Here is a 22,804-nt window from a genome sequence, read left to right on the forward strand (position 1 = left end):
AGTAACTGAGCAGATCTGTGAATGTGGTGCTGATCAGGGCTGCAGCATTGCCAGTGACAGTAACTGAGCAGATCTGTGAACGTGGTGCTGATCAGGGCTGCAGCATTGCCACAGTGACAGTAACTGAACAGATCTGTGAACGTGGTGCTGATCAGGGCTGCAGCATTGCCACAGTGACAGTAACTGAGCAGATCTGTGAATGTGGTGCTGATCAGGGCTGCAGCATTGCCACAGTGACAGTAACTGAGCAGATCAGTGAATGTGGTGCTGATCAGAGCTGCAGCATTGCCACAGTGACAGTAACTGAGCAGATCTGTGAACGTGGTGCTGATCAGTGCTGCAGCATTGCCACAGTGACAGTAACTGAGCAGATCTGTGAACGTGGTGCTGATCAGGGCTGCAGCATTGCCACAGTGACAGTAACTGAGCAGATCTGTGAACGTGGTGCTGATCAGGGCTGCAGCATTGCCACAGTGACAGTAACTGAGCAGATCTGTGAACGTGGTGCTGATCAGGGCTGCAGCATTGCCACAGTGACAGTAACTGAGCAGATCTGTGAATGTGGTGCTGATCAGGGCTGCAGCATTGCCACAGTGACAGTAACTGAGCAGATCTGTGCATGTGGTGCTGATCAGGGCTGCAGCATTGCCACAGTGACAGTAACTGAACAGATCTGTGAATGTGGTGCTGATCAGGGCTGCAGCATTGCCACAGTGACAGTAACTGAGCAGATCTGTGAATGTGGTGCTGATCAGGGCTGCAGCATTGCCACAGTGACAGTAACTGAGCAGATCTGTGAATGTGGTGCTGATCAGTGCTGCAGCATTGCCACAGTGACAGTAACTGAGCAGATCTGTGAATGTGGTGCTGATCAGGGCTGCAGCATTGCCACAGTGACAGTAACTGAGCAGATCTGTGAATGTGGTGCTGATCAGGGCTGCAGCATTGCCACAGTGACAGTAACTGAACAGATCTGTGAATGTGGTGCTGATCAGGGCTGCAGCATTGCCACAGTGACAGTAACTGAGCAGATCTGTGAATGTGGTGCTGATCAGGGCTGCAGCATTGCCACAGTGACAGTAACTGAGCAGATCTGTGAATGTGGTGCTGATCAGGGCTGCAGCATTGCCACAGTGACAGTAACTGAGCAGATCTGTGAATGTGGTGCTGATCATTGCTGCAGCATTGCCACAGTGACAGTAACTGAACAGATCTGTGAATGTGTTGCTGCTTCAGCTTCTCATGCAGCCACTCACACAAACATGTTTCCTATCAGAGCCGTGCACGGGACAGGCTGCAGCACGGACAGGACATTGTTTAAAATATAAGAAACACCAAAAGACAGCTGCAGTCTCAATAGTTTTATTCCAATCATTTAAGTGCCTCAGATTACAATTTTTCAATGCATTTTAACAGAGCGCTAGCAGGCTCTGTGGAGAGAGACACCCTCAATCCTGACCCAGGAACCCCCCCCCCCCCCACCTCCCTCTCATTCAGTCCTGGGCCTCTCTCAAGCACAGACTGACTGACACGGCTGGATTGTGTTCTGTGCTCCACTGCGGGTGGACTAGCTGGGATCATCACACACACGGGGCAGCTGGATTTAACCTCCAATTTAAAGCCCTCTGCAGGTGAAAGGCAGGAATGAGAGGCTGGTGAAGCAGCCCCTGTCTGTCTGTCTGTCTGCCCCACCTGGTCCCCCGGGATATCTTATCATAAGGAGGCTGCTTCCCCACTGGAATGGCACTGCACTCAATAAGAGACTGAAACCTTATTACTAAAAAAAGAAAAGCCTTGAAAATTAAACTTATCCCCTCACAAAAAATCTATGTGTATAATAATATGAACAACTCAAGCATTTCAATGAAAGCGATTTACAGAAATCAGTCACATTCAACCACACGCGTGTACGACAATCAGGAGATGCAAACCCTAACCCCTCCCTCTCCTCTCCTCTCTCACCCCTCCCTGTCCTCTCCTCTCTCAACCCTCCCTCTCCTCTCCTCTCCTCCTACCCCTAAACCTACCTAGCAGTGATGAGCATCATTAAGAGACACTCTTAAACTATCTACAGTATTATCAAAAGCACATTCTGATTGAGAAAAACATCAACATGGTAAATAAACAAAGCCGGACCAGTAGACAAGGGAACTGCAACATTTCAAACTGAAGCGAAGGCACTGACTCACTCGGACTCAGTGTCTGCCTTAAACAGGATACATGCAGCAATGCTAAAAGAGAAGACAGTCAACTCTCATCAAAACAAACAAGGGACCAGCGAAACAATGTGTCTCATCAGTAACTCTGATTATCAGGGGTCTAAAGCCAAATGCATCCTGTGAGTTTGTATTGAAGTTACAGTACTGTTTGTTTCAATGAGAATTGACTGTACTTTGACAAACATTTCACAAGAACAATTTACTAATGTAATTTATTAATTCATTATCAAGACACTAGTGAGTGTTAGTGTTTCTACAATAGCCGTGCATGGATACGACAGCTCCTTGTTAAATGGGTTGTCTTGCTGTATCCCATTATAATATCATGTTGTAGAAATGCATGTTCTTGTTCCTCTCATTGTATCATTTGTGTTGTTTGCTGATTCACTCAGTTGATTTTGAGGCAGGTTCCTTGTCTACTGGTTTGTACAGTTGCAATGTGTGGAATCAAATCAAACTATAAAGCAGTATTGCGTATGAAGGATTGTAAAAGATGAAATCTCTGCAGAGTCGCTGATTCTCTCTGCAGTGGAGTCACACTCCTGGAATGAGACAGAAAAGGGGCGTTAACAAAGAGGATCAGTGAGGTCATCAGTGAGGTCATCACAGTCACAATGTAGCTCAGGAACAAAACCACACAACACCACTGATATAACCCTAAAACTGTCCTCAATATTCCCCTTCAATCTCTGTATGTTTACGAGTGATTGTGAATAAGACTGCACAGCCTATCAGTGTTCAGGACTGACTCTTACCTCAGGCATGAGCGGCGGTGTCAGAGGAAGTGTCGGAACCTTCATTGGCTGAAATAAACAACAACATGACCAGTGAGACACAGCATGGAGCAGAGACACAGCACTGGAGACACACAGAGGAACACTGTGGAGCAGAGACACAGCACTGGAGACACACTGACACTGGAGACACACAGAGGGACGCTGTGGAGCAGAGACACAGCACTGGAGACTCACTGACACTGGAGACACACAGAGGGACGCTGTGGAGCAGAGACACAGCACTGGAGACTCACTGACCAGACACACAGAGGGACGCTGTGGAGCAGACACACAGCACTGGAGACACACTGACACTGCAGACACACAGAGGGACGCTGTGGAGCAGAGACACAGCACTGGAGACTCATTGACACTGGATACACACAGAGGGACGCTGTGGAGCAGAGACACAGCACTGGAGACACACTGACACTGCAGACACACAGAAGGACGCTGTGGAGCAGAGACACAGCACTGGAGACTCACTGACACTGCAGACACACAGAGGGACGCTGTGGAGCAGAGACACAGCACTGGAGACAAACAGAGGGATGCTGTGGAGAGGAGACACAGCACTGGAGACTCTCTGACACTGCAGACACACAGAGGGACGCTGTGGAGCAGGGACACAGCACTGGAGACACACTGACACTGGAGACACACAGAGGGACGCTGTGGAGCAGAGACACAGCACTGGAGACACAGAGGGACACTGTGGAGCAGAGGCACAGCACTGGAGACTCACTGACACTGCAGACACACAGAGGGACGGTTTGTTTCCAGGTAAACAGTCTAACTTCACAAGACACACTGTTTGTAGGATCTGAAGAATTAGAGGAATAAGCAGCCACTATCCCAGGAGCCTCCTATTGACAATTCAATCAAACACATAAGATGCTGTTTAAAATGCACAATGTGGAAAAGCTCTCAATCCAGTACTTACTTCGAGCTGGGGTGTAGTTCTTCTGGGCACCTAATTGAAAAGAAAAAAAACACAGGATTAGTCACTGAGCTGATTCTCATTGGCTTCATAGTTGTTTTCACACTGCATCAATCCCATTCCCCGGAGACACTTTTATCCCCACTCCAAGACGACTCAGCTCTTTTTCTTGTCATGTAAACGCAGCCGACGCAGGTCCAGCCCAGGTCCCTCTCCAGAGGGGGCTCTGCGACGGCTTTGCTCTGTTTTTCTTGTTGTGGAAACGCAGCCGGCCCAGGTCCTGCTCCAGAGGGGGCTCTGCGACGGCTTTGCTCTGTTTTTCTTGTTGTGTAAACGCAGCCGGCCCAGGTCCTGCTCCAGAGGGGGCTCTGTGACGGCTTTGCTCTGTTTTTCTTGTTGTGTAAACGCAGCCGGCTCAGGTGCTGCTGCAGAGGGGGCTCTGCGACGGCTTTGCTCTGTTTTTCTTGTTGTGTAAACGCAGCCGGCCCAGGTCCTGCTCCAGAGGGGGCTCTGCGACGGCTTTGCTCTGTTTTTCTTGTTGTGTAAACGCAGCCGGCTCAGGTGCTGCTGCAGAGGGGGCTCTGCGACGGCTTTGCTCTGTTTTTCTTGTTGTGTAAACGCAGCCGGCCCAGGTCCTGCTCCAGAGGGGGCTCTGCGACGGCTTTGCTCTGTTTTTCTTGTTGTGTAATCGCAGCTGGTCCAGGTCCTGCTCCAGAGGGGGCTCTGCGACGGCTTTGCTCTGTTTTTCTTGTTGTGTAATCGCAGCTGGTACAGGTCCTGCTCCAGAGGGGGCTCTGCGACGGCTTTGCTCTGTTTTTCTTGTTGTGTAAACGCAGCCGGTCCAGGTCCTGCTCCAGAGGGGGCTCTGCGACGGCTTTGCTCTGTTTTTCTTGTTGTGTAAACGCAGCCGGTACAGGTCCTGCTCCAGAGGGGGCTCTGCGACGGCTTTGCTCTGTTTTTCTTGTTGTGTAAACGCAGCCGGTACAGGTCCTGCTCCAGAGGGGGCTCTGTGACGGCTTTGCTCTGTTTTTCTTGTTGTGTAAACGCAGCTGGCCCAGGTCCTGCTCCAGAGGGGGCTCTGCGACGGCTTTGCTGTGTTTTTTGCTCTGCTGTGAACGCAGCGGTCCCCGAGTCGGCTCATGTTTGCCACGTACACTCGTGGGCAACGTCCCCATTGTCAGCGTCACACAGACACAGACAACAGCAACAGGATCCCAAAATACAGACAGACTTTTATATCTGTGTGATAATATGAAAAGACATTTAATAATTCATGTGGGGTAAATGTGAAACAAGCCAAGCTGCCACGACACTTTGTCAGGAATATCATTTTTCACACATATCTACAAACGTAACCTGTGATCCTATTTTGATACGTATCATCATGAGGAAATGTTGGGTTTTGTGGGAACCTCGATCTGTAACAAATCATTCCAGTAAAGTCTGTAAGAAATGAGAGGTTTCCTTCACAGGGTGAATACAGTCCTCTGTTTAAAGTAACATGCTTGTAGACCTGCACACAGACCAGCTTGTTTATATGCATCACAGCTCTAACAATCATACAATCTGAACAGTAAAGCCACAAGCTTGTGGAGGTTTATTCAATTTAAATGAATGGCTTTATCATCGTAAGTGCCATGATGTGAAAGGGTTACCAGACACCCCGGGAAAGCTGGGATTGGACCCGTTTTCAGCCTTCGTGCAGAAGCAGTGAAATTGTGAAATCGTCCCGGGTTTGCTATTTGATATTTACATTGTTTTTTACAGTACAAACCAGTGTCAGTGTGATGAGCAAGTCTACAGCAGAGTCACGTATGAGGTTGTGAGCAACATTCAAAATCTAATACACAATGTAATGCATGATGTGTTTAATAACTCAGGTTGTGTGTAGATCACATGTTTAAATGGTAGCAGCTCATCTACTTGTTCTAATCTGTTTTTTTTAAACATTTGATGCATTTTGATTTGATGACAATATATAGAAAATAGCGAGTTGGTGTGATTTGCAATAAACACAATGTTTCATTTTTAAATAGTTTTTGTGTTATTATATACTGTTATTTTACAGCTTCAGAGCTGCTGTGTCTCACTCTGGAAACAAAGGGCTGGATTCACCCCGAGAAGGAAATCTTGTGATTCATGAAGGGCTTTGTTTTTTAATTGTATCATCGATAGTCTGTGATGCGCTGTTAGGATCTGGTGAATAAACTTGAGCTCTGGGGGGGAGAACGATAAAATTCTGTTATAGAGCAAAAATACGTGTTTTTCATGGGTAAGAAAATAAACAGGAGTTAATGTTACATGACATACAGAAGAGCTGTGAGACTCGTGTGTAAATGTAGACAATAACACTCGTGTCTGTAAATGTCCACACACCCCTGAAGAAGAGACTGGAAATTTAAACAAACAGGTGTCTTCACATATCAGAGCAACATGAAATCTTAATGATCACGCAACGACCACCTAGAAGTGGAAACACACCAGTGACACGAATGACAGGCTTGTAGATTTAAACTCTTCCGCCTCTGTGATTTGGGGGAATGTCTCACGCAAGGCGTGGTTGACATGACATCATCGGACACGCACTGCAGTTCAGGGGCGATGTGCGCGCATACAGGGCCAGTGCCAGCATAGCTCTGTGCTCAAGTGTGAAAGAATCTTCTCATCTGATCCACTCTGAGCCAGTTCAGGTCTGAGTTGTAAACACACTGAGTGTGTGTCTGCTGAAAGCACTGCAGTTCACTGCCTCCCTCCCTCCCCTCCCCTCCCCTCCCTCTCACCTCCTTGTCTCTTCTTCCAGATCACCACTCCAATGATCACTGCAGCCAGAGCCAGTACACCCACTATGACTCCAGCAATGATCCCAATAGGGGGGCCGCCTGCAAACACAGAGTAGGGTTTGTGGGAGTTCATTTACTGCACTCAGTCAGCCAGGGCAAATCAACACAGGAACAACTTCACTGAACTGAATTACAACAGATACTTGATTTCTTGATTTAGCCCAATAACAGTTCAACTAGATTTAGTCTCCCCTCCCTTCCACACACAGTCCAGCTCCCTCTCCACTCACTCCATCTCTCATTCCTCCTCACTCCCTCTGTTACACCACTATTTCTGTAGTCCACCTGGCAGGAGTAGCTGTGTCTCCCCTGCTCCTCAGAGCTCACTGTCAGGATCCCTCCCTCCCTATCCCCCCTCTCTCTAACGCATCATCACCCTCATTACCATCGCTACTCCTCATGTTGGGATCCCAGATGTAGTTCTGTCTCTCAGTGAAGCTGGCGTGGTCCACCTGGCAGGAGTAGCTGTGTCCCTTCTGCTCCTCAGGGCTCACTGTCAGGATCTTTCTCAGCTGGTAGGTCCCGTCCTGGTTGGGAAGCACCTCCCCACTCTGCACCCCCTCGTCCAGCTGATCCCACCCGTCTCTGACCCAGGTCACCTCCACAGCGCGGGGGAAGAACCCTGTCACATGACACAGGACCTCCGTGTCTGCAGATCCACGAGCTTTCCTCGGGTGCAGAGTCACTGCAGGAGTAACTGCAGGGAGAGAGTGTCTATATCAGGGAGAGCAGAGTCACTGCAGAGAGAGAGTGTCTATATCAGGGAGAGAGTGTCTATATCAGGGAGGGGAGAGAGTGTCTATATCAGGGAGAGAGCGTCTATATCAGGGAGACAGTGTCTATATCAGGGAGAGTGTGTCTATATCAGGGAGAGTGTGTCTATATCAGGGAGAGAGCATCTATATCAGGGAGAGAGTCTATATCAGGGAGACAGTGTCTATATCAGGGAGAGAGTGTCTGTATCAGGGAGAGAGCGTCTATATCAGGGAGAGAGTCTGTATCAGGGAGACAGTGTCTATATCAGGGAGACAGTGTCTATATCAGGGAGACAGTGTCTATATCAGGGAGAGAGTCTATATCAGGGAGACAGTTTCTATATCAGGGAGAGAGCGTCTATATCAGGGAGAGAGTCTGTATCAGGGAGACAGTGTCTATATCAGGGAGACAGTGTCTATATCAGGGAGACAGTGTCTATATCAGGGAGAGAGTCTATATCAGGGAGACAGTTTCTATATCAGGGAGAGAGCGTCTATATCAGGGAGAGTGTCTATATCAGGGAGACAGTGTCTATATCAGGCACAGCAGTCACAGCACACACTGCTCCTCTGAAGGTCCTGTGCAGTACCTTGCTTGCACTGCAATACTATCAGACAGCACTAGTGGCTCTCCCCTCTATGCTGCTGTCCTGTGCAGTATCAGGGTTCTCATCAGGAATTTTTCACAGTGTGGTGGTGGGAGGAGCGGGGGTGGGGGTGGGGCGGGGACGAGGAAAGAAACAGAGAGCCTTGCAGCCCCCTGCAGGCGAGGCAGGACAAGTCATGCACATGCTTACACTTTGTGGAAGTAGTTGCCAGCAGAATATTCTATATCTGTGGTTGTCAGTGAGGTAGATGCAGAGTCTGCATCGTAGGATGATGTACTCCCTAGCAACGCATGGACGCCATTCTACTGAGTGGAAACTAGATTTTTGCCATAGTGTTATCATTTCTGTCAGACTGAGAAACCTGTTTTTACCTATAAAAACATTAAGAATGGCCTACGATTATGTGGATATAATTAGTGCTGTTTTTATTCTTTCAAAAATAGCAGAAATATTAGGTTTTCTAAATATTTTTTTAAATTCACGACTCGTTTTTTTCTTTTTTCAATCCCTACTGTATAGTAGTAGTTTCTGCATGTCAGTTGTATTGTATTATTTGTAGTTAAAATAATATAGGCTACTTATTGATTACTAAAAAAAGCTATACTAATAACATGCATCATCTCACATTTTAAATATTCTAATGAACGTTACTGTGATCATGTGATTGTGAGTTTTGCTTTTGTTGTCGTTGTTCTGATATATATGGTTGTTGCCCCATTCAAAGACTAACTTACCCTCGATCACACGCGTGCTTCATGAATAAGTGTTAAACCCGTTTGTCACGGCTGTTCCATAGTCAAGGAATATACAACATAAATGTTGTTTCCACTTATCACAAGTAAAACTGGACATGTACTGAGTCCCACATTTTATATTTGAAAACCTACATACTGTATGAAAATCTATCTATGGGAATCTGAAGTCATATAAAAGGATTATTGTAAAATTGTGGAACTTTGGATTTTTTTTCTAAAGACCTTAAAATAAAAAAGATTGACTCTCTCAAAGTTGTTTGGATACACGTTGCTGTTCTTCGTCTGAATGGTTTATTTATTTAACCCAGCTTGTTACGCTACGTTCCCGCTCGCCTCTCACCACAAGCCAAACGATTTCCGTTGAGGCTCAGGTATTTTTCACCAAGTCTGCCACGGTGGCGAAGGCTTTGAAAATGTACTTGTGTCAGACTGCCAGCACATTCAACATGTGAGGGTAGATGAGTCAATACAGACTGTTTAGTTATTTCATTTTGCCCAATGGAAGCTCTTTAGCTTGATCACGTGACACATGCATGTCACAAACGCTGTGTTTGGCGGGAGGACAGAGGCTCTAATAGAAACAGTCAGCGGACGCGCTGCTTGTAAAAAAAAACAAAAAACACATGGCATCCAAACGGAAAAAAATATTATAAAACAAATTGTACAGAGCAATTAAACAGAATCATGTTCTGAAAGATGCAGCCCAAGGAATACCAACCATGCACACACAACTACAACATGAGCGTGATGATAGTCACAGGGAGGTGAAGCAGTCATGCTTTCAAACATACCCTCTGCTCCCTGAAGAACATCTTCACAGACGACAAGCCAGAAACACGCAGCTTCAAGATCACAGCTAAGCTTTTTTTTCCGTTGTTTGCTATCTCTTTAAAATGTGTTGAAATATATTTTGGAAATAGTAACAGAGTGGATTCGAAAGAGTAATAACTTAATAACACATTTATTATTTTAAAAAGAAGGATCGTCTCACTATGATATATTGAGTTTTAATGTCAGAATCGGTGCAGTATTACTGTCAGTAGTCCAAGGTGAAAGAACACGGTGAAAAGTGGCTGTACAATCCTACTAATATTATTAATCACAGTAGTGCAAGCTTGTGTAACGCGAGCTGCGGTTGGTCAGGTAGGCATTAATATTAACATACACTAATAGCACTGTCCTGCAGTGGAAAGAAAACCACGTCACAGTCAAAATAATGTAAAGGATTAGGCAGTACATGAATATCTCTGCTAACCTATTCAGAATATAGCAAATCTGTACTGACGTTTTTTCATGTGGGACTAAGTTTGGCATTTAATAAATGGGAATCAGAGTTATTGTGTAATTTAAATATCATATTTATGTGTATTGTAAAGGGTAGGGTCTGGTAGGGTCTGGCTGGTGTTTTCAAATATTAAGTTGCTTTAGCCACAGTGGCTACCTCAATGAAAGTCTTTGAGGGAACGCAGGTCTGGTATAATAATACAGATCTGCAGTGGTTTGGTTGAGCTGTGTTTCAGCTGGTATAATAATACAGATCTGCAGTGGTTTGGTTGAGCTGTGTTTCAGCTGGTATAATAATACAGATCTGCAGGGGTTTGGTTGAGCTGTGTTTCAGCTGGTATAATAATACAGATCTGCAGGGGTTTGGTTGAGCTGTGTTTCAGCTGGTATAATAATACAGATCTGCAGGGGTTTGGTTGAGCTGTGTTTCAGCTGGTATAATAATACAGATCTGCAGCGGTTTGGTTGAGCTGTGTTTCAGCTGGTATAATAATACAGATCTGCAGCGGTTTGGTTAAGTTGTGTTTCAGGGGCGCTCCCAGGATCTAGTCTCATCCGTCAACAGGGGGGAATGTGTTAATAAAGTTCAGTGAATTTAAGTCTTGTCTCCGTGTTGCATACTATGTGTGTATACATGTGTGTGTGTGTGTGTGTGCAAGTGTGTGTGCAAGTGTGTGTGTGTTATTATTATTATTTGTTTATTTAGCAGACACCTTTATCCAAGGCGACTTACAGAGACTAGGGTGTGTGAACTATGCATCAGCTGCAGAGTCACTTACAACTACGTCTCACCCGAAAGACGGAGCACAAGGAGGTTAAGTGACTCGCTCAGGGTCACACAATGAGTCAGTGGCTGAGGTGGGATTTGAACCGGGGACCTCCTGGTTACAAGCCCCTTTTTTTAACCACTGGACCACACAGCCACAGTGTGTCAGTTTGTGTGTGTGTGTCAGTGTGAGTGTGTGCGTGTGTGTCAGTGTGTCAGTGTGTGTTAGTGTGTGTGTGTGTTCCTCTCAGCCTCGTCTCAACAGCAGTGCACGCTGCAGCAGTGTGTGTGACTGTACCTCTCCTCTCCAGAGTCTCCTTCCCGTACCGGACGTACTTCTGCAGCCACTCGATACACTCCGTCTCAAAATAGGCCTTATATATCTGATTCCTGGCTCTGTCAGCATCCCACTTGTGTTTAGTGATGACAGCCTGCATCACAGGGGCGATCCAGGTCAGGGTGTCCTTATCGAAGCTGATGAAATCCTTCCCATCAAACCCGTCCTGAAAAAACCCCCGCTTGGTCCCGTCATCATCCAGCTCACAGCCGTACATCCTCTGGACAGTGTGAACTCCTGGAGAAGACAACAGACATGAGGGAGGGAGCCGGTGAACACACACACACACACACACACACACACACACACACACGAGGGAGGGAGGGAGCCGGTGAACACACACACACACACACACACACACACACACACGCGAGGGAGGGAGCCGGTGAACACACACACACACACACACACACACACACGCAAGGGAGGGAGCAGGTGAACGAACACGAACACACACACACACACGCGAGGGAGGGAGCCGGTGAACGAACACGAACACACACACACACACACACACACACACACACAGATTTCTATACTTCATGAGGCTTGGCATGCTTCCATTACTGTGCTGTTTAACTACCATGCTGACACGCTATGGAAATCATAATCATGGAAACGAGGTATTAGATATATGAATTACGTAATTCATTATCAGTTCATTTCTTTCCACTCTACCTGCATTTAATAAAGGTATATTTAGCAATATTAAACCATGGTCGGTTCTTAATTACAATATATTATCTGAGGATGAAGAATCACAGCCCAGTCTTCTCCAGAGACAGGGCAGTCAGATCTGCATTTGAACCCGTGTCTAGAGAGACTCAAAGCCCACAGCCCTCAAAGCCTGCACTGGTTCAGCTCACAAGATTAAAAAACAAAACAGCAGCTGCCATTACTGTCAAAAGCACCATGAGCAGAAAAAAACAGAAAAACAATAAAGAGTTTTCAGAGCCTCTCCTGACAGCACCTCCTCCCACAGCACTCCACTGCACACAACCCCTCACTACGAGGAGGAGAGAGAGAAAGAGAGGCGTCGCTTCCAAGCCCCTCTCTCCTCACTGTGAGGAGAGGAACACTGTGTCTGTCCAGCTGAGACTCCGGAACTCTGCTCACATTCTACTGTTCCAGATCCTTCCAGAGTTCTACAATAGAACACACACAGCAGCAGTGTTCTAGAGCTCTACAGTAGACCACACACTGGCTTCAGAGTCAGGACAAGACCAGCCTGCCTGTGCCTGCCTGCCTGCCTGCCTGCCTGCCTGTCTGTCTGCGTCGGTGAGCTGCAGGTTTCCCAGCAGTCTTTGTTTCAATCCCTCATTCATCTATCAATCCATTAGTGCTGCAGCAGCTACTCAAAGAATTCGCTACCTGATTAGAACAAACATGTCCAATGAAATGTTATGAGTCGAGTATTCGATTGTGTTTCAGGAAGGAGGAGGCTGAACACAGCAAACCAGAAATAAACCCTCAACGCGAGGGATTACTGTACAGATCCCTTCAGCGAGGGAGCGTCTCAAAATAAACAACGCGCGGGATTACTGTACAGATCCCTTCAGCGAGGGAGCGTCTCAAAATAAACAACGCGTGGGATTACTGTACAAATCCCTTCAGCGAGGGAGCGTCTCAAAATAAACAACGCGTGGGATTACTGTACAGATCCCTTCAGCGAGGGAGCGTCTCAAAATAAACAACGCGTGGGATTACTGTACAGATCCCTTCAGCGAGGGAGCGTCTCAAAATAAACAACGCGCGGGATTACTGTACAGATCCCTTCAGCGAGGGAGCGTCTCAAAATAAACAACGCGTGGGATTACTGTACAGATCCCTTCAGCGAGGGAGCGTCTCAAAATAAACAACGCGCGGGATTACTGTACAGATCCCTTCAGCGAGGGAGCGTCTCAAAATAAACAACGCGTGGGATTACTGTACAAATCCCTTCAGCGAGACGGAGCGTCTCAAAATAAACAACGCGTGGGATTACTGTACAAACCCCTTCAGCGAGGGAGCGTCTCAAAATAAACAACGCGCGGGATTACTGTACAAATCCCTTCAGCGAGGGAGCGTCTCAAAATAAACAACGCGTGGGATTACTGTACAAATCCCTTCAGCGAGGGAGCGTCTCAAAATAAACAACGCGTGGGATTACTGTACAAATCCCTTCAGCGAGGGAGCGTCTCAAAATAAACAACGCGTGGGATTACTGTACAAATCCCTTCAGCGAGGGAGCGTCTCAAAATAAACAACGCGCGGGATTACTGTGCAAATCCCTTCAGCGAGGGAGCGTCTCAAAATAAACAACGAGCGGGATTACTGTACAAATCCCTTCAGCGAGGGAGCGTCTCAAAATAAACAACGCGCGGGATTACTGTACAAATCCCTTCAGCGAGGGAGCGTCTCAAAATAAACAACGCGTGGGATTACTGTACAAATCCCTTCAGCGAGGGAGCGTCTCAAAATAAACAACGCGTGGGATTACTGTACAAATCCCTTCAGCGAGGGAGCGTCTCAAAATAAACAAGGCGTGGGATTACTGTACAAACCCCTTCAGCGAGGGAGCGTCTCAAAATAAACAACGCGTGGGATTACTGTACAAATCCCTTCAGCGAGGGAGCGTCTCAAAATAAACAACGCGTGGGATTACTGTACAAATCCCTTCAGCGAGGGAGCGTCTCAAAATAAACAAGGCGTGGGATTACTGTACAAATCCCTTCAGCGAGGGAGCGTCTCAAAATAAACAACGCGTAGGATTACTGTACAAACCCCTTCAGCGAGAGAGCGTCTCAAAATGAGTCGTCTAACCCAGCGCTTCCCAAAGTGGGGTCGTGACCCAAACATGGGTCCAGGCAAGGGTTCTGACGGGTCACCAAACAAGCTAAAAACCTGCCGTCCAGCCAAACGGGTCAGACTGTGTTTCACTAGACACCTTCCTGTGCTTATATTCAAAATACATATCATTCACATACACATCATCAGCAGTAATTATGTGAATAATGTATTGTTTTATCAGCAGTCTTCTGCTTTAAATATGAACTGGATAATAACGATGAGAGGACTCTGTATTCACTGTATCTGCAGTTACTGTGATTTTGAAAACATTATATAAAAGTTACTGTCTCATTATATAAAAGTGACTGTCTCATTATATAAAAGTGACTGTCTCATTATATAAAAGTTACGGTCTCATTATATAAAAGTTACTGTCTCATTATATAAAAGTTACTGTCTCATTATATAAAAGTGACTGTCTCATTATATAAAAGTGACCGTCTCATTATATAAAAGTTACTGTCTCATTATATAAAAGTGAATGTCTCATTATATAAAAGTTACGGTCTCATTATATAAAAGTTACTGTCTCATTATATAAAAGTGACTGTCTCATTATATAAAAGTGACTGTCTCATTATATAAAAGTGACCGTCTCATTATATAAAAGTGACCGTCTCATTATATAAAAGTGAATGTCTCATTATATAAAAGTTACTGTCTCATTATATAAAAGTTACTGTCTCATTATATAAAAGTTACTGTCTCATTATATAAAAGTGAATGTCTCATTATATAAAAGTTACTGTCTCATTATATAAAAGTGACCGTCTCATTATATAAAAGTTACTGTCTCATTATATAAAAGTTACTGTCTCATTATATAAAAGTTACTGTCTCATTATATAAAAGTGACCGTCTCATTATATAAAAGTGACCGTCTCATTATATAAAAGTGACCGTCTCATTATATAAAAGTGACCGTCTCATTATATAAAAGTGACTGTCTCATTATATAAAAGTGAATGTCTCATTATATAAAAGTTACTGTCTCATTATATAAAAGTGAATGTCTCATTATATAAAAGTGAATGTCTCATTATATAAAAGTTACTGTCTCATTATATAAAAGTGAATGTCTCATTATATAAAAGTGAATGTCTCATTATATAAAAGTTACTGTCTCATTATATAAAAGTGACCGTCTCATTATATAAAAGTTACTGTCTCATTATATAAAAGTTACTGTCTCATTATATAAAAGTGACTGTCTCATTATATAAAAGTGACCGTCTCATTATATAAAAGTGAATGTCTCATTATATAAAAGTGAATGTCTAATTATATAAAAGTGACCGTCTCATTATATAAAAGTTACTGTCTCATTATATAAAAGTGAATGTCTCATTATATAAAAGTTACTGTCTCATTATATAAAAGTTACTGTCTCATTATATAAAAGTTACTGTCTCATTATATAAAAGTGAATGTCTCATTATATAAAAGTGAATGTCTCATTATATAAAAGTGACCGTCTCATTATATAAAAGTGACTGTCTCATTATATAAAAGTTACTGTCTCATTATATAAAAGTGAATGTCTCATTATATAAAAGTTACTGTCTCATTATATAAAAGTTACTGTCTCATTATATAAAAGTGAATGTCTCATTATATAAAAGTGACCGTCTCATTATATAAAAGTGACTGTCTCATTATATAAAAGTGAATGTCTCATTATATAAAAGTTACTGTCTCATTATATAAAAGTTACTGTCTCATTATATAAAAGTTACTGTCTCATTATATAAAAGTGACCGTCTCATTATATAAAAGTTACTGTCTCATTATATAAAAGTGACTGTCTCATTATATAAAAGTGACTGTCTCATTATATAAAAGTTACGGTCTCATTATATAAAAGTTACTGTCTCATTATATAAAAGTTACTGTCTCATTATATAAAAGTGACTGTCTCATTATATAAAAGTGACCGTCTCATTATATAAAAGTTACTGTCTCATTATATAAAAGTGAATGTCTCATTATATAAAAGTTACGGTCTCATTATATAAAAGTTACTGTCTCATTATATAAAAGTGACTGTCTCATTATATAAAAGTGACTGTCTCATTATATAAAAGTGACCGTCTCATTATATAAAAGTGACCGTCTCATTATATAAAAGTGAATGTCTCATTATATAAAAGTTACTGTCTCATTATATAAAAGTTACTGTCTCATTATATAAAAGTTACTGTCTCATTATATAAAAGTGAATGTCTCATTATATAAAAGTTACTGTCTCATTATATAAAAGTGACCGTCTCATTATATAAAAGTTACTGTCTCATTATATAAAAGTTACTGTCTCATTATATAAAAGTTACTGTCTCATTATATAAAAGTGACCGTCTCATTATATAAAAGTGACCGTCTCATTATATAAAAGTGACCGTCTCATTATATAAAAGTGACCGTCTCATTATATAAAAGTGACTGTCTCATTATATAAAAGTGAATGTCTCATTATATAAAAGTTACTGTCTCATTATATAAAAGTGAATGTCTCATTATATAAAAGTGAATGTCTCATTATATAAAAGTTACTGTCTCATTATATAAAAGTGAATGTCTCATTATATAAAAGTGAATGTCTCATTATATAAAAGTTACTGTCTCATTATATAAAAGTGACCGTCTCATTATATAAAAGTTACTGTCTCATTATATAAAAGTTACTGTCTCATTATATAAAAGTGACTGTCTCATTATATAAAAGTGACCGTCTCATTATATAAAAGTGAATGTCTCATTATATAAAAGTGAATGTCTAATTATATAAAAGTGACCGTCTCATTATATAAAAGTTACTGTCTCATTATATAAAAGTGAATGTCTCATTATATAAAAGTTACTGTCTCATTATATAAAAGTTACTGTCTCATTATATAAAAGTTACTGTCTCATTATATAAAAGTGAATGTCTCATTATATAAAAGTGAATGTCTCATTATATAAAAGTGACCGTCTCATTATATAAAAGTGACTGTCTCATTATATAAAAGTTACTGTCTCATTATATAAAAGTGAATGTCTCATTATATAAAAGTTACTGTCTCATTATATAAAAGTTACTGTCTCATTATATAAAAGTGAATGTCTCATTATATAAAAGTGACCGTCTCATTATATAAAAGTGACTGTCTCATTATATAAAAGTGAATGTCTCATTATATAAAAGTTACTGTCTCATTATATAAAAGTTACTGTCTCATTATATAAAAGTTACTGTCTCATTATATAAAAGTGAATGTCTCATTATATAAAAGTGAATGTCTCATTATATAAAAGTGACCGTCTCATTATATAAAAGTGACTGTCTCATTATATAAAAGTTACTGTCTCATTATATAAAAGTGAATGTCTCATTATATAAAAGTTACTGTCTCATTATATAAAAGTTACTGTCTCATTATATAAAAGTGAATGTCTCATTATATAAAAGTGACCGTCTCATTATATAAAAGTGAATGTCTCATTATATAAAAGTTACTGTCTCATTATATAAAAGTGACTGTCTCATTATATAAAAGTTACCGTCTCATTATATAAAAGTTACTGTCTCATTATATAAAAGTTACTGTCTCATTATATAAAAGTTACTGTCTCATTATATAAAAGTGACCGTCTCATTATATAAAAGTTACTGTCTCATTATATAAAAGTTACTGTCTCATTATATAAAAGTTACTGTCTCATTATATAAAAGTGAATGTCTCATTATATAAAAGTTACTGTCTCATTATATAAAAGTTACTGTCTCATTATATAAAAGTGACTGTCTCATTATATAAAAGTTACTGTCTCATTATATAAAAGTTACTGTCTCATTATATAAAAGTGAATGTCTCATTATATAAAAGTTACGGTCTCATTATATAAAAGTTACTGTCTCATTATATAAAAGTTACTGTCTCATTATATAAAAGTGACCGTCTCATTATATAAAAGTTACTGTCTCATTATATAAAAGTGAATGTCTCATTATATAAAAGTTACTGTCTCATTATATAAAAGTGAATGTCTCATTATATAAAAGTTACTGTCTCATTATATAAAAGTTACTGTCTCATTATATAAAAGTTACTGTCTCATTATATAAAAGTGACCGTCTCATTATATAAAAGTGAATGTCTCATTATATAAAAGTGACCGTCTCATTATATAAAAGTGACTGTCTCATTATATAAAAGTTACTGTCTCATTATATAAAAGTTACTGTCTCATTATATAAAAGTTACGGTCTCATTATATAAAAGTGACCGTCTCATTATATAAAAGTGACTGTCTCATTATATAAAAGTTACTGTCTCATTATATAAAAGTTACTGTCTCATTATATAAAAGTTACTGTCTCATTATATAAAAGTGACCGTCTCATTATATAAAAGTTACGGTCTCATTATATAAAAGTTACTGTCTCATTATATAAAAGTTACTGTCTCATTATATAAAAGTTACTGTCTCATTATATAAAAGTGAATGTCTCATTATATAAAAGTTACTGTCTCATTATATAAAAGTGACTGTCTCATTATATAAAAGTTACTGTCTCATTATATAAAAGTTACTGTCTCATTATATAAAAGTTACTGTCTCATTATATAAAAGTTACGGTCTCATTATATAAAAGTTACTGTCTCATTATATAAAAGTTACTGTCTCATTATATAAAAGTGAATGTCTCATTATATAAAAGTTACTGTCTCATTATATAAAAGTTACTGTCTCATTATATAAAAGTTACTGTCTCATTATATAAAAGTTACTGTCTCATTATATAAAAGTTACGGTCTCATTATATAAAAGTTACTGTCTCATTATATAAAAGTTACTGTCTCATTATATAAAAGTGAATGTCTCATTATATAAAAGTGACCGTCTCATTATATAAAAGTTACTGTCTCATTATATAAAAGTTACTGTCTCATTATATAAAAGTTACTGTCTCATTATATAAAAGTTACTGTCTCATTATATAAAAGTGAATGTCTCATTATATAAAAGTTACTGTCTCATTATATAAAAGTTACTGTCTCATTATATAAAAGTTACTGTCTCATTATATAAAAGTTACTGTCTCATTATATAAAAGTTACTGTCTCATTATATAAAAGTGACCGTCTCATTATATAAAAGTTACTGTCTCATTATATAAAAGTGACCGTCTCATTATATAAAAGTGAATGTCTCATTATATAAAAGTGAATGTCTCATTATATAAAAGTTACTGTCTCATTATATAAAAGTTACTGTCTCATTATATAAAAGTGACCGTCTCATTATATAAAAGTTACTGTCTCATTATATAAAAGTGACCGTCTCATTATATAAAAGTTACTGTCTCATTATATAAAAGTGACCGTCTCATTATATAAAAGTGAATGTCTCATTATATAAAAGTTACTGTCTCATTATATAAAAGTGACTGTCTCATTATATAAAAGTTACTGTCTCATTATATAAAAGTTACTGTCTCATTATATAAAAGTTACTGTCTCATTATATAAAAGTGACTGTCTCATTATATAAAAGTGACCGTCTCATTATATAAAAGTTACCGTCTCATTATATAAAAGTTACTGTCTCATTATATAAAAGTTACTGTCTCATTATATAAAAGTTACTGTCTCATTATATAAAAGTGAATGTCTCATTATATAAAAGTTACTGTCTCATTATATAAAAGTGAATGTCTCATTATATAAAAGTTACTGTCTCATTATATAAAAGTGACCGTCTCATTATATAAAAGTGACTGTCTCATTATATAAAAGTGACCGTCTCATTATATATTTTTTCTACAGAAGTGTTTTTATAGTACAAATGCAAAGTGTTATTTTTGTGTGACTATGTTGTAAAACAAATGTATAAATTGCTGTCCAGCACACAATATAATACTGCAATATTCTTTGTTGTTCATTTTCTGAAGCAAATGCAACAAGTAAACAATACCTGATCGTGTTTGTCAAATACACAAGTAAACGATATCTGTTAATGTTTAAACGTGTATAATTATAAACAGTTTCCATACAGGTCCTGTGTGTTGTTCTAGTAGTTTAGCTGCACTGTCTGTTGTTATCAGTATCGGTCGATACGGGTCGATAATCATCGGCTATCGGGATCGGCCAGGAAAATCTTATCAGTGCCCCCCTAGTTACAAAACATATTGAAAAAAAAACAGAAACGTGCACCCGACGGCTGAGGAACTGACATGACCAGCGAGACTCGACAGAGCAGAGAGGTCCTGGGTGCAGTGCTGCAGAACAGCGAAACACAATCCCACTGCGTGTGCACCCTGGAGCTCTGTCTGTCACAACATGAACTGCATGCTGTTTCAAACGCAGCAGTCATGGCTGTGAGCTCCTGTATCGAGACGGTGCTTCACATGCACGCTGCTCTTAGGATTGGCTCTGTGAATCCGGAGCCATGAACAGCTATTAATGCACACTGAAACACACCGGCTTCCCCTGGAGGAGAGGCTGCAGCGTCTACTGGAGCTTTGAGGAGAGGAGCGTTCCTTCCTCGCTCAGGAAAAGCACCCTGCTGATCTCATTGATGATAATGATCAGCTTCTTTCACTGGCACACCTTGCAGGTGTATTCTCTCACCTAAATGAATTGCATTCAGCAGTGCAGGGAAAGGCGGTCATATCTGTGAGCAGCTCTGCAGAACTGAGGCCGTCTGAGAGAAGCTGCAACTGAGGCAGAAACGAGTGACAGAGTGCCGGAGTCACAGGAAGCAAGGCAGCTGGGAAATCAGTCAGCATGTGCCTTTCTGAGGCTTTCTACGCATGCGTGAATCTTACAACTTAAAGGCAAGGTTCAATGGAATTTTTTGAGAAACGCAAACAGGTATTGCATTGCAGACAGTCATCTGTTTAAATCTGTTGTCATCTTATTTATCAAAGTGTATTGCAGACAGTATTTCTTTGTTTAAAAAGGAGACATTTATCGTAATATATATTTACGTTTAATTTGTATTATAAATATATTTTATCTTCAGGAAACTGCTCGCTGTATTTTAGTTTTTTTTAACATAAATATTTTAAAAACATTATTTTGTCTGTATAATTGATGTCTATGCATAGTTAAAATCAGGACTTGCCTAATGTGTATTTCCTTTCAGAAATGTCATTCATGGGCATGTCATATACTGTGGGGTAATCAAATCAGAGTTTAATAAGTGTTCATGTAGGCTCACTAACAGAGCTATATTATTTTCACAGTAAACTGCTGGGTGACGTTGAACCTTTTCAATAAATTGCGTGGTAAAGTGATTACAAACACTTCCCTTCATGTATCTGTACAAAGAAAACCTGATATAACGAGATGGTAACTTTACCAGTACAGTTGTGGGGCTTGCTTTATTGGGAAAGTGGTCAAAGCAGCTGATTTGTGTCAAAGTCACGTTGTTTTCTGATTGTCTCATGTTAGAATGCGCTGGGATTTGAAATTTCTCAGAGTTCTATGACAGTTAATTCAACAGCGGGAAGCAGCCTCCTGAAAGAAGCTGATGCTGTTACTAAAACAGCTGGACCTCTTGAATGGTAGACGCCATTCCTGTTTTGATTTCATATCTGAATAGCTGAGAAGTAGAGGAAGATTTCATTTGCTCTAAGTATTTGTCTAACTTGTTGGGAAAGTGCTCAAAATGGCAGTTATTTCTAAAAGTTCACAGAAAATGTAGTTGGTGCGGTTACTAAAACAGCTGTACCTCTTGATTGGTAAAAGTTATTTCTGTTTTGATTTCAGATTTGAATAGCTGAGAAGTAGAGGAAGATTCCATATGCTCTAACTTTTTGTCTTACTTGTTGGGAAAGTGGTCAAAATAGCTGATTTGTGTCAAAAGTTACACCGTTTACAGTAAAGAGAATGATGGAAGTTTTTAAACAGTGGGGAGCTTTAGAATGTTGAAAAAAGTCTCATTAAAGTGAATGAAGATGGACAAAAAAAGGACAAAAAGCTTAATAGTTTAAAAAGTATAAAAGATATCAAAACGTTGTATACAAGCACGCTATTCCAGACCGGGCTACACGTTTCAAAGTTTGAACGGCGTTTCTAGCTTAAACGGTGTACGAGGAGTAGCGTGCCGAAGAATAATAATAAGAAGTATGTTGAAGATTTAAAGTGGGGACTCTCGCTTCACAAGCCCCTCTAAATATCCACGCGATTACACATTTAAAATGACAGCTCTGGAGAGAGTTTACCACGTCTTTGTAAACTGGGAATTCAACTGAACACCTATTATTAAATAACAGATAATATGTCGCATTGGAAACTGTTCTTATTACACTTTAAACACAAATACAATTGCACATAAAAATAAATCACATGACAAATGATAAATTATCTCTGCTTATATCATAACCCATATACAAAATAATGCATGTACTGTGTTTATTTCTCTTTCGCTAATATATTGCAACTGCATGTGTGAAAAAAAACCTGTCATATAAAGTATCCAGAGATTCAGTGTAATCTTTGTGAACTACGAAGCCTAAAGGTAACCTATTATTAAATAATAATATGAAAAACATGTTATTAATATTACAACACCGTGATGTAATGGAGCTTTTAATAAAGATCCTGACAACACTAAGAGTAAAACAATGCACTGACACAGCGCACAGATCTCAATAACAGCCTGTTCTGAATTAAAGCTCACAGACACGATGCACTGACACAGCGCA

The 22,804-nt window shown here is 40.4% G+C and overlaps 1 protein-coding gene across 1 annotated transcript in view; it reads right to left on the reverse strand.

Moving 5' to 3' along the window:
* Positions 1–1,346: 1,346 nt before the first annotated feature.
* Positions 1,347–22,804, reverse strand: part of LOC117434206 (H-2 class I histocompatibility antigen, Q9 alpha chain-like) — a 37,483-nt gene continuing 16,025 nt past the window's right edge. The window contains exons 3-8 of the mRNA XM_059011077.1: positions 11,242–11,517; positions 7,161–7,472; positions 6,716–6,814; positions 3,939–3,968; positions 2,975–3,022; positions 1,347–2,761 (exon numbers count right to left, since the gene is read on the reverse strand). Of these exons, the coding sequence (XP_058867060.1) occupies positions 2,976–3,022; positions 3,939–3,968; positions 6,716–6,814; positions 7,161–7,472; positions 11,242–11,517 (764 nt within the window). The 3' untranslated portion in view covers positions 1,347–2,761; position 2,975. The remainder of the gene's footprint in view (positions 2,762–2,974; positions 3,023–3,938; positions 3,969–6,715; positions 6,815–7,160; positions 7,473–11,241; positions 11,518–22,804) is intronic.

Source organism: Acipenser ruthenus, chromosome 41 (genome assembly GCF_902713425.1).
Source record: "Acipenser ruthenus chromosome 41, fAciRut3.2 maternal haplotype, whole genome shotgun sequence".
NCBI classification, from domain to species: Eukaryota; Metazoa; Chordata; class Actinopteri; order Acipenseriformes; family Acipenseridae; genus Acipenser; species Acipenser ruthenus.